The sequence below is a fragment of the Sciurus vulgaris genome (assembly GCF_902686455.1).
Source record: "Sciurus vulgaris genome assembly, chromosome: 14".
Lineage (NCBI taxonomy): Eukaryota > Metazoa > Chordata > Mammalia > Rodentia > Sciuridae > Sciurus > Sciurus vulgaris.
In genome coordinates, this window is record NC_136475.1 from 43426245 (window position 1) to 43444773 (window position 18529).

At 35.1% G+C, this 18529-nt stretch overlaps 1 protein-coding gene across 6 annotated transcripts in view; it reads right to left on the reverse strand.

Moving 5' to 3' along the window:
- Positions 1 to 2773: 2773 nt before the first annotated feature.
- The window catches only part of AFTPH (aftiphilin), a 63625-nt gene continuing 47869 nt past the window's right edge, over positions 2774 to 18529 (reverse strand). For 4 of the 6 annotated variants that reach the window (XM_079110450.1, XM_079110449.1, XM_079110448.1 and 1 more), the window contains 4 exons: positions 17189 to 17249; positions 15590 to 15673; positions 10971 to 11094; positions 2774 to 3892 (listed from right to left, as the gene is read on the reverse strand). In XM_079110450.1, coding sequence (XP_078966576.1) covers positions 3748 to 3892; positions 10971 to 11094; positions 15590 to 15673; positions 17189 to 17249 — 414 coding nt within the window. In that variant the 3' untranslated portion in view covers positions 2774 to 3747. The remainder of the gene's footprint in view (positions 3893 to 10970; positions 11095 to 15589; positions 15674 to 17188; positions 17250 to 18529) is intronic. The other 2 variants (XM_079110452.1, XR_013759141.1) reach the window with 2 other exon arrangements.

Consider the following 18529-nt stretch of genomic DNA (forward strand, 5'->3'; position numbering starts at 1 on the left):
CACAGTATGTTACTACAGGACACCCCATTCCCGAGGGTGCCTAGGCCTTCTGGCGTGCTTCTGTGGAGCTTCTGCAGTGATTTGAAAAGCAATGGACCAGTTGATTCTCCAGCCTTCTTAAATTTCTTCCTATCTTAGTTTGTGCTGGGGATTGAACTCTGGGCATTGTGTATATTAAGCGTGTGCTCTACCACTGAGTTACACCCTTAGCCCTGCCTTAGCTTTTGAGTCTATGATTATTCATTTATGGATGGAGCATTTGAAACTTGGAAAAGGGATTTATCTAAGATCTTCTAACTGATTAGTGGGAGAACTGTATTTAACACACAACTCCTATCTAATTCAGTGCTCCTTCTACCTTATATGCTTACTTCTACCCATTATTCACCTTACCCCAAGGTCCCAGTAAATCTTGGACTGCCCTTGATAGATTATTTTCCTCCTTGGAAAAGCAATAGGAAGGCATTGCCTACTCTGAGCAATGATCCTAGAATTCATTTCTCTGTAAGTCACTTTCTCAATTAAATACTGTTTATATGGGTTGAAAAGTGAAAGGTGCAGCCCAGACTTCTGCTTGCTCTATATTATCTGTTTTCTTCTTACTACCAGAATCCATCTGCTTTAAGACAGTCATCCAGAATAAAGGCATTTATTAGGCTCTTGCCACGACTAAGTTCTGGTCAATAGATTATAATTGGAAATACTGTCTCCTTTAGGGAAAGCATCCTGAACAGGAGAGAAGCCCTTTTTCACCCTTTCTTCCATGATGGCCAGATCCTGAACAACCACCTTGGACCATACAACAGACACCATATGTTGAGGATGGGGGACACAAAATTAAAACTCCAATCTCTGATCCTGTGAAGTCCCCTAGGCAGGTTTCCCCCAGTGTTTTACAGTATAGAAACTTCTATCATATTAGCCCACTATTACTATTTTCATCAGTTCTGTCACTGATTACAAGACAGCATTATTTCATACATCACTGAGAAAAAGAAACCACTGCCAAATTAAATAGACACTCCTTCCAAATGTATGACACATTCCAATTTCAGAGAAATTAAAATGTGACAAAAGGATGAGTCTTATTACATGAAAAGCAGTATTTGGCTTTTTGTTTCAGCCAAGCATAATCCTAACTGATTCAAAAACATGGCAAGTTCTAAATAAGAAACATAATAATCATGAAGAAAGAAGTTTCTCTGTAAGAAATGACTCTTCAAACAGGCGTGATGTGACTCAGTTTTGGGAAGTTTTCTCCTATGCTTCCCAGTCTGGTTTAGATTAATCTGGGGAATTATGTATGATCATTTGGATTTGGCCAGTAAATGGGGTGAGACCCTCTGGGTGAGTTGGTTTTAAGACATATAGGACATGAAGTTGATTGCTAAACCCATGTGTTATTTGGCCTATTGGGACTTCTACTCCTAGGCTTCTTCCCTTCCCCAACCCTGCGGGGTCTTTCTGGTTGACTCTGAGGCAGTGAGTAGCTGCTGCCAGAAGCAGTTGATGACCAAGAAAAGTGGGCAGATGACAGGAATTCCCTTAGCTGAGATGCCAGCAAAGCGCTTGAGGACCTTCCAGAATCAAGTGCTGAGTGCTTCCTGGAGTAATTTTAAACAGGGAGAACAGTTTTGAGCCTCAGTACTGAAGCACTGACTTTAACCTAAGACAATCCAGTATTGAGGTACCTATTGTGATAAAGGCAGCAAAGACCAATATGATAAAACAAAAAGGAAGCTTGATTTACTTAGAAAGTGTTTATAAGATGAATATGCATTCTATGAGTCACTGATTGTTTAAAGTAAGTTACTGTATTATTTAAATGATCCTTTCTCCTGTGACTACTCAGATCTATCAGGCTACAGGAATCTTCACGGGGTTTGCTACTGTTATGCTGTGGCTACCATGTCTACACATGTGACAAGTGTCTTACATCTTTTATCAATAAATAAATACATCAACCCCATGAGGTAGGTAGTATCATTCTTATGTTTAGAATTAATATAATTCAGGCTCAGAAGTTAACTTTCTTACAATTTCACAGTTAGTAAGTGGGTTCATTACAATTTAGTTGTCAGATACTATAGAAGCAGCTCTTTAAGCTTCAATTACTGACACGTGCAAAGTTCTGCTGAGGAATATTTTATCTTTTTCCATTCAAAAGCTTTTTCAGGCATTGGAAATGTGACTTTTCTGAAGAAAAGCCTTCTATGAAGAAGACTATTGTAGGGGAGTGGGGGAAATGACTGGAAGTAGAATCTTGTCACTCCAGGCAATAACCTGGCAACCCAGAAAATCTCTGACAATGATGGAGATGCAAGAGTTCTGCTATAATATTCTCAGAGTGGATAAGGTAGGCTGCCTATTGCTTATGAAATAGGTCATGTGACTTTTTTTTTTTTTGCTGATGCAACATCTAATAATCTAAAATTACTTTTTAGAAATCTGCTCACCTTAATTTCATTCATCTTTTTGGAAAGAAAAGAATTCCCTATAAATTTCTATTTAATTTTGCCAATATTCTGAAGACGACACGTTATAATGAATGATGGGTTTTTTTCCCAGAATCCCATATTGTACGTATATAAATAGCTAAGCTACTAAAAATACTGATCCAATTCTTATAAGCCAGATTTTAATTCTCATTTCAACAAAGCAGAAGTCCCCTAAATGATTTTCTTTGGATTAAAATACATTAATATTGGATAAAACCTCATATCCAAACACATTAAATTTTTCCTCAGATACCAAAGTTACACAGACACCAGGCTAAAATTTCTTTTAAATTATTTTATTTTTGTGTAAGCTAAAAGGAAATTTACACACTGAAATCTCAAAAGACCTTGGGCATGCACATTAACCTTGTTAGAGGTTCTTCTACATGTCTCTTTTTTTTCCATAGGAATTTCCCCAAACATTTAAAACCCATAGTTTTTACTGTATATACAGCCTAAACCATAGCAATCTATGATTATGTCATTTTACACTGTGCAAAATCCTCAAAAACTAGTGGTACGATAGAACAACAACAAAAAAATCAGTAACAAGTAAATTTCATTGTAAGACATTCATATAATTTGGTCCTTCTCCAAATCAAACTGATTTAAAACAGATACAATCTCTTTAAACCCCTCCAATCAAGTTCTGACAATGATCTATACCTATAACAAAAGAGCTATTGATGAAGTACCTTGCAGAAGGTTACACAGCAATATGCCAGATTGAAAAGATTAAAAAAGGGTCCAGAACTGATAACAAAAGCCAGATCTGAAACAAACCCATCACACACAAATGAAGTTAAACAGGGACTTTGGAGCTTATTTATGACAGCAAAAGTGATTCAACATATGATATGAAAAATTAAGAGGACATTTAACGCAATCTGAAAAGACTGAAGGGGATTTCAGACAGTGGAGCTTTGAGTTTTTAATTTTTTTATTTCAAAAGTTTTGTAAGAAGGACACCACCAGTGTATTTCACAAAGACATAAATGTATACACCCCAGCAACACAAAAAGAATAAATCTTCAAAAATGTTCACCCCCAATTATTTACATTTTTTTCTAATATAAATTTAGGACTTCAGTATGTAAATAAATATACATCACTATGTATACCTTTCTAGTGCGGCTTACCAACAAATCAGCTGAACTTGAATTTTCTTTAATTAGAGCAGGTATGCTTTTGATGGTAGGGAAGGAAGGAGGAGAGAAAGCATTTGAAACTGTCCAGTTCACATCAGTTATCAGTCTGCTTGATCCTGGGAGCTGGTGGAAGGTGTTAATGTGGCTGGGAACATCAACACCTTGGCATGCATGAATGTCAAGTCAGGTAGGCTGGCGATCACCTTGATAGCTTCTTCACTCAAGTGCTCTTCTCTTTTTGGTTTCCTATCAACAAATGAGAAAAGACAAGTGTGTTAATGGGACTTTGAAATAAGTCAAATGGAAGGAAATCCACTGTTATGGTTTGGACGTGAGGTGTCCCCTAAAAGCTCATGTGTTAGACAATGCAAGAAGGTTCAGAGGAGAAATGATTGGGTTTTGAGAGTCTTAACCCAATCAGTGAATTAATCCCCTGATGGAATTAACTGAGTGCTAACTGAAGTGTTAGGGTATGGCTGGAGGAAGTGGGAATTGGTGTAGCTTTGGGGTATATATTTGTATCTGGTGAATGGAGTCTCTCTCTCTGCCTGATCATCATATGACCTGCTTCCCTTTGCCACACTCTTCCGCCAGAATGCCTGCCTCACCCTTGAACCCTGAGGAACAGAGCCAGCCACTTATGGACTGAGACCTCTGAAACTGTGAATCCCTAAATAAACCTTTCCTCCTCTAGAGTTGTTCTGGTCAGGTCTTTCAGTTGCAGCAGGGAAAAAGCTGAGTAAAACATCCACTCTTTAGGTAGGCAGTTAGAAATCTTCAGGTACTTGACCATCTTTTCCTCTGCTAGTTCCTGAATATTATACTTTTGCATTCTGTGCTTCCTGCACCATATGCCAACTCTCTCATGAACACATGGCCTGTTTTTGTATGTTTATTAAACCCAGGCATGTACTTATGGATATTCACATGTACATGCATTCAGCTCATAGCTTATGGCTAAAAGCATCTACCCAGGCATAATTTTAACATGCTACTATACTGAAATACTGCCAAAGCCCTAAAAACATTTGGCCTGACTAGAGTCCAAACTGCCCCCTGTGAAACTACCAAAATTACCTTCACATAAAATGTGTATAGCACAAGCCATTGTCATTTTAACCTCAGGTTTCCTTCATCCCCAGTGGGGAGCCCTCAGCTAGCTGAGATGCAGGCAGGAACCCAGGGGCAGTCATTTCTGAATCTTATGGGTCTTGCACATGAAGTCTATTCTACTATACCACTCCAAACCCCATAAGAAATAACTGGTTTTGGGCTTAGAACAGATGTGAAAAACTCCTGAAGAGTCAGATGTCCAAGTGTAAGTAGCTCAAAATTGAGCACATGATTGCAAACCAAATTGCATTTTTTCCTGGGATGTCAAATATATTGAAGGAATAGTTACAGTCATACAGATTATTAATTTTAGGCCAAAGATGACAAAGATTAACAAAATGGATTCTAGAAAGCCCAATTTTCTTTTATAGAAAAGGACAGTTAGTACTCAGATATGACACAAGTTTTCTTTCACTTAAATATTTTATACTTGGACAGTGAGCATGAAGTAAAAAAATAGATGCAGGCCTTCATTTAATACCTAGATTTTTCTTTTACTACTTTTTTAAAATATATATTTTTTAGTTGTAGATAGACACAATACCTTTATTTTATTTTTATATGGTGCTGAGGATTGAACCCAGTGCCTCACATGTGCTAGGCAAGCACTCTACCACTGAGCTACAACCCAGCCCTGTTGTTACTACTCCTGAATGAAGGCTGAAATCAAAAGATTTTAAAGAATGAATGAAAAATCCAACAATAGACTTTTAGGTCCAAAGTTCTTCAACAGGGAAATAGCTTGAGGCGTATCAGTAGATCAACCACTGAACTAATTTCAAGGGTTTCTTAGAAAAACGTAATAGCAACCCAACATCATTTCTGATTAGTCTACATTTTCCATTGCACTTGAATGGTGGCATAACTATTTGATGGATGTTTGAGGAACTGGATATTTGCATCATTCCAATGTTCAATCGCCTACATTACTTTCTAGTTTCAATGTGAAAAATGGAAAAGATCAGCCTCTCACCAATGAATACTACCATCATTAATAATGCAGTCAGTCAAATGTCAGGTGTCTTCTCTGACATAACACCTATGATGCAGTCCATGCAAAATGTCTGCCCTGCATTCTGAAGCCTTTAGATGTAATTTCCAATGTATAGAAACTTGGGAGAATAGAGAATTTAGTAAAAACAACTTTAAGGAAGCAAACAGACAAATCCAAAGCTTAGAACATTCTGTAGGTCCACTGGACTAGTCTTTTTAACAAGCTAGTATTAACAGAAAACAAAATGGGGATATGCTAGGTTATGTGGGACTTAAGAGCCATGATATCCAGGTATAATAATCCTGAACCGCATATTGGTTTGTATAAAGCAGGATATTTTTGGAAAAACATGAATACAGTCTGGGTATTTTGTAAAATACTCACTGAAATTGGCAGATGTACATCACTGACTTTAAAGACTGACTCCATGATTCATTCAGGCTGGATTATGAAATCTCATTTTTGGGGCGTGGAACATAGCTCACTCTTGCCTAAGCATGCGCAAAGACCTGAGTTTGATCCCCATTTCATATGTACACAAAATACCATTTATGCTTTAAAACAGACATGTATGTGTATGCACATGGAAAAAGACTTGAAAGAATAACTTCCTATAATATCCCTTACTACTTCTGCAATAAAAAAGGCTATTTAAAACAACAAACTAAATTGCATGCAATTGGACTTCTCCATTTGTGGAGTGCAGCCAAAGAAGCAGCTTTTAACCAAGAAACTTTTGGTAATGATTATTCTAGGATTTGTATCAATTGTTTTATTTCAGAGGCACTATCAGGAGGCAATGAAGTTGTATTTTAAAATTTTAAAAAGCTTACATAATTTATAGTTTGTGCATTTATCTTAGTTATTATACATTTATATGAGCTAGTCTTCTTAGAATGTAAGAGAAAAGAAATTCTTGAGGAAGATTTGAAAATAGTTATATCATGACCTTTTCTCAAAGTTACAGGCTGTAACCCAATTTTGATCTATGTTCTTTCTAGCTAAGATCTGCCCTTTTTGTTAACAGAATACGATTGAGAGTCCAGAAAAAAGCATCTATAACAAAAAAAAAAAAAAAAAAAAAAAAAAAAAAAGCCAAGATTTTTCAATGGGGGAAAGAACAGTCTTTTCAAAATAAATGTTTTAGGACAATTGAATATCCACATGCAAAAAAATGAATGTGGAACCCCCCCTACCTCATATCATAGATGGAAATTAATTCAGTTGATCAAGGACTTAAGAGTTGAAACTATAAAACTCTTAGAAGAAAACCTACATGTAAATCTTCCTGACCTTGAATTAGGCAATGGTTTCTGAGACCTAAAGCATAAACAACAAAAGAAAAATCAAACATAAAAATTTGATTTCATCGAAGTTTAGAAACTTTGGTGCTTCGAAGGATACTATAGAAAAAGATGACCTACAGAATGGGAGACAGTACTTGCAATATATATACTTGATTAAAGTCTAACACTTGCAACAAAGAACTGTTACAAATTATCTAATGAAAGGATCTGAATAAATATTTCTCCAAAGAAAATATACAAATGGTCAATAAGCACATGAAAAGATGCTCAACATCATTAGCCCTCAGGAAATGCAAATGAAATGATAATAGAGTACTAAATGGCTCAAGTCTGAAATCCCACCTAGCTACTTGTGAGGAGGCAGGAGGCTAGCAAGTTCAGGGCCACCAGTCTCAGCAATTTAGTGAGATTCTGTCTCAAAATTTTAAAAATGAAAAGGGTGGCTGGGGATGTGGCTCAGTTATACAGTGTCCCTGGGTTCAATCCCCGGTACCATAAATTAAGCAAAACAATAGGATACCACTTAATACCCTCTGCGGTGGCTATACTTCAAATAACAAGTACTGGTGAGAATGGAGAAATTGAAACGTGCGTTCGCTGTTGGTGAGAATATAAAATAGTGCCATCAACTTTGGAAAACTTTGGCAGTTCCTCAAAAGTTTAAATATAAAATTACCATTTGACTCAGCAAATCCACTTGCCAGAGAATCTAAAAGATTGTCCATAAAAACCTTGTACACAAATGTTCATAGCAGCATTACTCGTAACATTCAAAAAGTAAAAAAAGGTGCTCACTCTGGCAGCACATATACTAAAAACATTGAAAACCACCAATTAATAAACAAAACATGTTTTTCCATACCACAGAATATTATACAGCCAGGCAGCCATAAAAAGGAATTAAATATTGACATATGCCACAACATGGATGAACTTAAAATTGTGAAGAAGTTAGACATATAAGGCCATATTATAGGATTCAATTCATAGGAAATAGAGTGGGCAAATCCATAGAGAGAAAGCAGACTAGAGGTTGCTAAGGGATGGGGGAAGAGTGGTATAGAAGTGTCTGCTAATGGGTACAGGGCATTTTTTGGGGGGGGAGGACATGATAAAAATATTCCAGAACTAGTTGTACAACCTTGTGAATATATGAAATCCTACTGAATTATATATCTTAAAGGTAGATTTTGTGGCATATGAAATATCAATAAAAAGGCAAAAAAAAAAATGTATCCCTTTGTAGTTAGTCTTTTGGCTTATATAATTCTCAGTTAGAGGTCTCTAATTAACCACTAGTCAGTCACCCACTGATTTAAGTTAAACAATTCTCTCCATATTAGGAAGGTAAAGAAGATGGAACTTTTTTTTTCTTTGGGTACTGGGGAATTGAACTCAGGGGCACTGGACCACTGAGCCACATCCCAGAACTATTTTTTGTATTTTCTTTAGAAGAGGGGCGCCTCGCTGCTGCTGAGACTAGCTTTGAATTTGTGATGCTCCTTCCTCAGTCTCCCGAGCTGCTGGGATTACAGATGTGTGCCACTGCACTTGGAAAGATTCAACTATTTTAAAGGTAAGAACCTGCATTCTTTAAAAATCTAAAGTGAGAAGTTCCTTTCACAACTTGTGTACTGAGAAGAGAAGAGCATGTGTGTGTTTACTTATTCAAAGGTTCTTAGAAAAGAGTGGGCTGTTGTTTGTTCCATGTCAAATTTCCTCTACCTCAATCACTTTCTTTCCTTCTCCTCTCTCTTTTTGTGGTACTGGGGACTGAACCCAGGGGCACTATCACTTAGCCATATCCCGAGTCCTTTTTCTTTTTTCTTTGAGACGGGGTGTTACTAAGTTACCTGGGTTGGCCTTGAACTTTCATTCCTCCTGCCTCAGTCTCCCAAGTAGCGGGGATTATGGGATGCTATGTCTGGCTTAACCACCGTTTCTTAACCCTTTCTTACTTGACAGGCCCTCACAAAGCTTTTTTGCTCTATTTTCTGTGTTTTGTCAATATGTGAGAAGATTTGTTGAACTTTTACTTTCTATATTTTATTCAAAACGAAAATAAAAAAACAAAACCTGAAAACAACCAAAATATTGAAAGTGCTTTCTGAAGTTATATATGCCACCTGCCTCTTCTTTGCACAATTAAAAACCACTCATGGAGACATGTTACAGTATAAGACCTTTAAATTCTAATAGTAAGAATTGGTATTTGTACTTCTCAGGTATGAATGGCCATGTATTTACTCATTTTCAAACAATATACATTCCTCAAAACAAAATACAAAATTGGACAGGAAAGTAATGCAATCCAACTATACTATTGCCTCCAGAATATACGTGGTAGTTTCAGTGCATTCTTCTAGATCAGAATAAGGGAAAAATGAGAACAACTTCTTAAAATGATAGGGGTCAGAAAAGTTCCCTAGTGTAGTTTTCAGGATGAGTTTTAAAAATTAGGAGAGCAAGCCAGCAATGTGGCTTAGAGCTCCTCCTAATGGTACAAAAGATGAATTATGAACATAGGGATTTCCAAAACTATTGCAGTTTAGGTAGTGAAACTGCAGGGGGGAAAATGTGAGCAAATAGTAGGGATGTCCCAGAAATAGGAAGGGAAAGCCCAGACAACAAAGGCATCAGGCTTCTGTTGTTTTTAAAGTCAGATTACATACATAGAAAAAAAAAAAAATCAATCAGAAATCTGTATAACAAGTTTCAACTTGAATGGTTTGTTTAGAAAGAGAAAGAAAAAAGGAAGCCCAAAGTCCACAGGAACTGCAGTTTACAAGTATGTTCATTTAATATGTGGCATACTACAATGACATGGGGCAATGAGAACAATGGAGAGACTGTGTGGACTTTAAAAAAGGACCCATATGTTACAAATCTGTTCTAGGGAAAAGTTAAGGGTATCTACAGTTATAAAATAATAATAGCTTTTCAAATTATATATAATAGTAGTAATATCTGTTGAATGAATGGAAATAAGCACACAATAAAGTTTAAAAGGCAATGGCCATTCAAGCTTAAATTTGAAGACAGCATTTATCATACAGAAAAAAAGGAAATAATCCATTTTCTATAAAAGAACTGACTTTAACTGGTAACTCTGAATTTAACATGGGAATGGCATGTATTTATTCAAGAGAAAACTTCTCTCAAAGTGGGCAAATAGCAGGTAAAAAGTTGATGAATTATGGATTTGGGAAGCAAAGCTGGCCTGCCAACCAACCAATATTGCTCTCACACTAGTGATTTCCTGGCTCATAATGATTACATTTCTATTAGGAACTGGCTTGTTCTTATGGTTAATAAGTCAAAGCAACAAATTATTCCAGTGTTTAATTATGTAAAACAAAAGTTTACCTAAATTCTGAACGTAAGGGCCAAGTGACAATCCTATGGTTCAAACTCTGGGATATAGCTTTTCTAAAGGCTATGCCCTTAAAGAGGCTCCAAAAAAGCTTGGTAAAGGAAGGTTTCATGTCCCAAATCAGAGATGCTGATCAGCAAAATTTTGGAAAATAAGAGTGGCTATTCTCTATCTTAGTCTGCAAATAAAAAGATCAGCCTATGTGACTTTAGAAGTTCCTAAAGATGATATTCTCAGTAATTATGAATTAAAATGTTTCTACAAAGGCCTCAATGAGAAAGATTCTCTACAAAGTGGGGTGGAGAAAGGAGAAAGAAAAATCACATTAGTCCTTTCTTATGAAATAACTCTGCTCTAATAAAATTCTTAAACATAATTTGATACTATTTTCTGGATTTAGGCATCTGTTGGCTTTTATAGATATAAAGTGAATTTTAATACAATATATTGAAAGCCTGCCAACTTACGTGCTTTTTCCCTTTGGTCTATTTTAACTCAGAATTCAAAATGAAGATTTAATTGCCCCTAACTTTTTACCTGGTAGATGTGCTTGTCTTCTCTACTGTGGACATGAGTCTTGCAAATGCATCAGTCACTTTGAGGCTTGAGGTGGAGATTTCCAGCTTAGAAGTTGTTAATTCATACAACTCTGGATCCACACCTTATAGTATAAAATGATAGTCAGTGATGGCAAGCTGCAGAGGTTACTCAATTAGCCACAATCCAAGATGCAAGAACGGTATTCTGTAAACATCTGAGCCTTTTATAAGCACAATATATCTTTAGAACACTGTAATATTGTGCTTATTTTTTAAATTAGAAATTTGACTTTTTTGGAGAATTTACGAAACAGAACCCACTCCCCCCCTCCCCCATCACCCTGTACTGGGGACTGAACCCAGGGATGCTCTAACACTGAGCTACAGCCTCAGTCCTTTTCAAGACGGGTCTCATTAAGCTTCAGAAACTAGCCTTGAATGTGCAATTCTCCTGCTTCAGCTTTCTGAATTGCTGCGATTTTAAGTGTGTACCACTGTAACTACCTTTAGAAAAATGTTTTTAAAATTCCACTTCAGAATACATTTACCTAATTTAATATAAAAATTTGTAGCAGATGCCTACATTTCTATTTTCCATAGAAAATGCCCTTTGTTTTGGATTAGTTGTGAAATAAGTTTGTTTTGGTGGCACCAGGGGCTTAACCCAGGGGTACTCTACAACTGAACTATAACCCCAGACCATTTAAATTTTTGTCTTGAGATAGACCTTGCTAAGTTGCTGAGGCTGGCTTCAAGCTTGTGATTCTCCTGCCTTAGTCTCTGGAATTACTCGGATTATAGATGTGCACCACTGCAACCGGCAAAAGTTTCAACATTTTATACATAGAACACACATGATTTGTTATATAATGCGACATTCCCAATTTTCAAATTGGCTTATTAACTTCCATTTTTAAAATGCTCTTTCCCCCCAACCTATTCTAACCAGTTTTTCTTCATTATTTTCTTCCACAGCAAAAGATTTGGAAGTAATATAAATTCTCAAACATGGTAAATGATTTGGTTAGTTTAGACGTGCTGGGCATGGTGGTGCATGCCTATGATCCCAGTGGCTTGGGAGGCTGAGGCAAGTTCAAAGCCAGCCTCAGTCACATAGCAAAACCCTGTCTCAAAATGAAAAATAAAAAAGGGTTGGGGATGTCGCTCAGTGGTTAAGCACCCTTGGGTTCAATACCTGGTTAAAAAAAAAAAAAAAATCTATCTGAGGACATGAACTATTATTCAGAGCATCAAATTACTAAACATACAGCACACTATTCTTTCTTTAGGTAAGAGGTGGGAAGGGTAAAATATTTTCAGAAAAAGCAAATAAAATCACAACTTTTTAAAATTGAAAGTTCTTATTTCCAGGGTTTATTGTATTTCAGTGTTCTCATATCTTTGGTAGTCAATGGTTCAAATATCTACAGTAAGTCAAAAGGAAGCTGAATTAGAGGGTTAGATTTACTGCAAAAATATACATAAAACCTCCCCCCAACTGAATTCACTAAAATTAACAATTTATTTTTTTTATATTTCCCATGTAATAGATGTATATTAAATAATGACTACAAAACACCAAGAAAAGTTAAACTATTTTAAATCCAAGGTAAACTTTGGATAAAGATGCCCAGATTAAAAAAGTTTTTAATCCTCTACTGTCCCTGGTATCAGCAAATTATGTGAGCAGAAACTTCAGGAGTTTCAGGGTATAACAGAAAAATAGATGTAAAAAGAAATGTTTTATATCTTGAATTTCATTTTTTCTTCTTCTTTTTTTTTTATTTGGAGACAGGGACTCAATATGTTCCTTAGGCTGCCTTGAACTCCTGGGCTAAAAACTGGGGACTACAGGTATACACCATTGTGCCCAATTTTTACTTATTTTTTTAAACAGGCCTCAAAGATCAGACAGAATTATAATACATTTATTTACAAGTTCCCTCCCCTCAGGATATTTCAAGGTTAAGAAAAAAGGATCAGAAATTGGCTTCTATTAACCAGCTCTGTAGATGACCAGCAGATTTAAACAGACCTCAGATGTTTACAGAAATTAAGCAAAAGCGGCTTCCACAGTTACCAAATCCAACAAGGGAGGAAGGCTATAGAAAATATAGGTTGACTCTCCCAAGTTCTTAATATTTCATTAAGGTACAGTTTAAAAATATACCTAGAAAGGACTTTTGTTTTTTCATAAGTATATAGATTGCAGTTAAAATGTAAAAAAGTAGAAATTATCTGCAAAGGACAAACTGCACTTCCTTCCTCTACTGGTAAAGGTTACATTCCAATCAACCACAAAGTTTAAGTGATGTCCAAGCATAATGCAGAAAAAACAACTGCATTCTGACTAGCAACAGAAAAGTGAGAGTAAAAACTTAGTTGAGTTTATAAAATACTGGATACTTAGCTGTCAAATAATAAAGTGGCAAATGAAAAAGAAAAAGATGACAAATCACCCCTTTCTCCAGCCCCAAATACCTTTTCCTCAAGTAAAAACACCAACCCTGCCCCCAAAACCACTCTAAAATCCGCAACCACCAATGGTTAATTTTTTTTTTTAAAGAAACAGGATAACTCCCTATTATATACTAGTAATTGGAGAGTAATTTTTTAACGCGTTTTTTTTAAATAGAACCTTAATGAAGCATAGTTTATTTACATTATTAAAGCTAGCCAACCAAATTCTATGCCAACCTCCTCAGAATCACACACAAAATAATTAATTGCAAAGCTAAGACAAAATGACTTTCCCAGAAACAAGTCAGAAAAAGTGCAAGCAAGTTGTAACATGGAATACTAAGGTCTTGGTACCTGTAGCTTGATGGTAAGTTTTAACAAAACCCAGTAACAATAAAAAGAAGTCGAAGCAAATTTATTATAATATTTATACAGCAGCTAGAGCATATTAAAAATATTGAACAGAAATATCTAAAAGGTTCTAAAGTAATGAGGATTGCATTTGACCTTGTTAATTTCACTTTCACTATAGCACTAAGCTTCTGAAACTGCTTACTTTTCTTGCAGCTATGAACACTGAGACTGAGTATTAGATCATTTCTATACTTCTTTATATGGCCAGTTTATTTGTGCTTCTATGAATTTTTTTAAATGAGTTTGAAATGTAAGTAAAAATTAAAACTAAATCAGGATTTTAGGCATCCAAAAGCAAAAGTGACCTCATTTAAACTTGATGACAAAATGAAGCTGAGAGCAAATTTAACATAGGACCCTGATGATTAATTCTTGGGAACAGAGTAATAAGGAAAGCAATATACAAGTTTTGGTTGCTTCCCCACCCCCATTAAGTATTATGAAATGTCAGGCACTCTAGCTTACCTAGGTCATTCCATAGATCAGATATATTTAGAAGTAATTTAAGTAAACAGTAAAATATCAGCTTTAAGTCAAAACCAGACACAGATTTTTTTTGTATGCTTCCAAAATGAACAAAAAAATTATATCCAGGGACTTAACAATTTGAGAAATCCTGTCATTATATACTAGAGGGCTTTGGAAATTCCCTGTGACAGGATCCCTACCAGATTTTTTAAAAATGGGGATCCTGGGTTCCTAGTTCACCCTTAGCTGATTGTCGTAACCTTCATCTCCTATCATGGTTCCTAAACTGTTGGAAGTTGGGTTATCTGATGAAATAGAACAAAACCAGCAAATTCTCAGGAACCAGGCTAGCTGTGAAACTGATCACTAGTGGTCACAAAGGGATCCTCACTATGCATTGAGGGCATTGGCATCTATATAGCACTCCAGTGGCTGCCTAGTATCAATGGGCATTGTCAACTAGGAATAACAAGGATTCATTAAAATCATATATAAACAAATATAAACATAAAAATGCCATTGTAAGTTTAATCCTTTATTCAGTTAAAAATGACAAAGTACATTAGTTCTTTGGTCAATGAACTGAACTTCTGCAGGGCTGAATATTAACAAGCACTTCAGTAAGTTTTAATTTCTAGCTTTTAGTATCTCATAGCAGTTGTTTTCTACTATTAAATTTGTTAACATTTTTTTTTCTTCCATGGAAAACCAACAGTAAACTTTTGATTTAAGAGCTATGATAAAAACAATAATAGTTCTATGTTGGACTGGGTGCTAACTCCATCATTCTGGAACCTTATTACATATTTTGCAGCACTAATAAACTAAAATGCTAGAATTTATAAAGGTTATGTTATTAGAGGTACTACAATGTAAAGTTTGAGTAATAAAATGTTCTTAAATCTGAAGTCTATTTTTTCAAGTAACTTTATGGAATATGCTTTAAAAAAATAAGCATACAAAATATCACATAAGTAGATACTTATGGGGGGAAAATCTTGCCTTTAACTGTCGAAGGACATTAGGGCTATATTATTGTTAGAAACTACCTCTAGCTCTGCATATTATACTCTGAAAAAGTTTTTTCTTAAAATATCTCACACAAGTCACTTGTAGTCAGATAACAGAAAATAACAACAGATAGATGAAAGAAATGTATTAAAAAGATATTATAGAGAATGCAGTCTACTTGTTTCCTTGTTTATAGGAAAGTCAAGTGTTGTGGTCATGCTTTTAGTAAATTAACTAGAATTGTGGTTTTAACACTCTGCTGACCTGGGATTGTGGTGCTGCTGCTAGAGCTACTGTCATCCACGGGCCCAAAGAAATCAAGGTTCAGAAGAGTGGAACCTCCACTAGCTTGAAATTCAGTGACCGTGTTGGTAGGCAGCCACACAGAAGGTAAGCCAAGGGAGGAGGGGTTATGTGTAAAAAGGGGTAAGACACACACTTGAACATGCAGGTTATAATTAGTAGTCATTACACATTTTAAAAAATAACATTAAAACAATGTGTACAGTATTAGTTTTTCATTACTAAGGACATTTCTAAAGTAACAATTTAATTCAATGTACACTTTTTCATGTACAATGTAAAGAACGTAACACTTAGTAAGGTTTTAGTTAGGAGTTCAGTTCTTTCAATCAAAACTAGAAGCCATACCAGAAAGACCGAGGGGAAAGTGTACCCGTTAAAGGGAAACAATACTTTAATCTCAACCCAACATTAAATCACTATACATGCCCAAATCAATCTTTTACGTTAGTAATATTGGTTTCTAATTAATGGAGTTTAAAAAAAAAAAATGACAAAGTTGTCAGTTGCAGGACAGGCACCATACATTAACTTAGTTTAAAATAAGATAATAAGGAATGTCATAACTGCCCTACCCTGATATGCAACCTCAAGCTGTACTGTTCCCCTTTAACTCTGAAACAGTAATCAGAAATAGTATACATTTTTAAAGATGTTGTTAATAAAAAGCATGATGATTTGACTAGACACCAGACAACAGCAAAAGGTGCATCCAGGCTTTCCTTCAGCACTTTTATTCAATTGGATGCTTTCCAGATATCCTAGGATCTCCACTATAAAGCAAAACTGATGGTGTTTTAGACGATGGCAATGACAACTGCCATTGAAATGATGATGACAGATATTCTGGACAAAGGCTCAAACTTAAGAAGCACAAGGTGCAGGAACAATTATACCTCAGGGTCCACTGAAAATGTGTGATGTGAATACTAGAAACTAGTATTGTGTGTTATTTTAAAGACCCCACATTACTAGAATAAATTATTCCATTTTCAGATTTTTCTTTAAAATTCATAAGCAAAACCAACACTTTCTGGAACTGCCTATTAGCATTTGGAGAAAATTTTAGAAAAGGATCATGAAAATCATTCATTTTTCATTTGCATGTAAGTGCTCTATAAAATATTAAATCTGAAAACTACTTTGAGTCAATAAATAGGGATCCACACATTGTTTTTGGTTAAATAATTGTGCTTTAAAGCAGCCTCTAGCCGTTAAGACTTCGCATTCAAGAAAATTCCATAAATTAAAACTACAGAAAAAATTTTGAAAGAAATCAGTCCTAGCTAAAATATCATTTAAGCTATCTAGATATCTGTAAAAAATAAAGCTTATTTTTGACCTAAGATAAAGAAGCTAAAATTGCTACTACTACCATAAATACTGTTGATAATAGTAACAGCTGGTTTCTTGAGCAATTTCTATTTAGAAAGAAAGCCTGAATTTCCAAAGATAAGTTATGTTCAAACAAAAAGGGAAATCAGCAGAGAGAAGTTTGTCTGAACTTTGTAGCTTTCTTAACTCTAGCTCTGGTGCTAGAGGCTCTACGGAGAGACGTACCATCTAAAGGGTTAGTAAGGCCACTGCTACTCCAGTCAAACTGGACGGGTGGTAGAGACTCCTAGAGTTGAAAACCAAAAAATCAAAATTAATCAGTACAGGTTGTAGCAATGTAAAGAATCCTTAATAAACAAAGCGAAATTAAAAACTATTACAGCAAGACCACAAGGCAACAAAATACCTGAAGATAAAAATTGGGGTAATTTACAATTTCAGAAGGTTACCTGCAAATATAATACAAACTGAAATTGCAGTTTATAGAGAGGACAGCTTACTGACATTAAAAAAAAGAAAAAAAATCACCTCAGAAATGGGGTTATCTTTACATTTTCAAACAATTTATGGACTGATTCTGTCAAACTTAGCTTGATTAATAAGAAAATATGAAAAAACTTCATGAATTTTTTTCATTAAAAAGTGATTAATTTATTTTAAATGACTAGTCATTTAAACTTTAATTCATAAAATATAGCATATTAGAGAAAGTACCATATTGAAAATGAGATCTGGGTTGTTCAAGATTAAGTAACCACTAAGAAACTAGTTGTATGACCTTTGTATAATTCAGTTAATTTAGTTGATCTCCCTACAAAATGAGAAGGTTCAAACTCCAAGGTCTCTAGTTCTTTACAATTTTCCACAAAAGAAATTATGAGTCAATAAATGGGACTTACATTTTTACTCAACTTCTGACTTAGCAATTACTTAACTGATATCAGAATTTAATTTTTAAGATAAGGCACTACAAAGAATTTTCATAACCTATTTGACTACTAGATTTTAAAGTTTCATAACTGCCAAATATAAAGGTAAAATAACCAAATGGTAAATATAAAATGGAAAGTAGTTCAAAAACATTTTTAAAATGAGTATTTCATTTTAAGAATATTCTTAAAAGGAAAACATTTTTTTTTTTGTTTGTTTCTCTAGTTTTGGGATGGTGTGGACAACTTTTAGAAACAACGTGTGTTTTTGTGGTTTTTTTTAGACTTTTAATATCGACATGTCATCTTTTTCTTTTTAAAAATATTCCTGGGTAGGTTTACCTACACTGTTCCCTGTAGGACAGAAGCCTGAGTACTGGAAATTTGGAATTTGGACTTTTGGAAAGTCTAATCTAATAATATTATAATTGTTTTGATATAATTGGGATACTATTGATAGGCAAATTAAGTATTTAATTTCCAAAAATCTGGTCTATTTTGAACGTTGAGGAAGAGAGTAAAAACCAAGTAAACATTAATATTAGAGGTTCCATGGATAAAAGATGGTTGGGAAGAGTACAGTGTGACTATGAAGGGGGTTCTTTATGGTGATGTATGTTGATTACAGTGGTGGTTA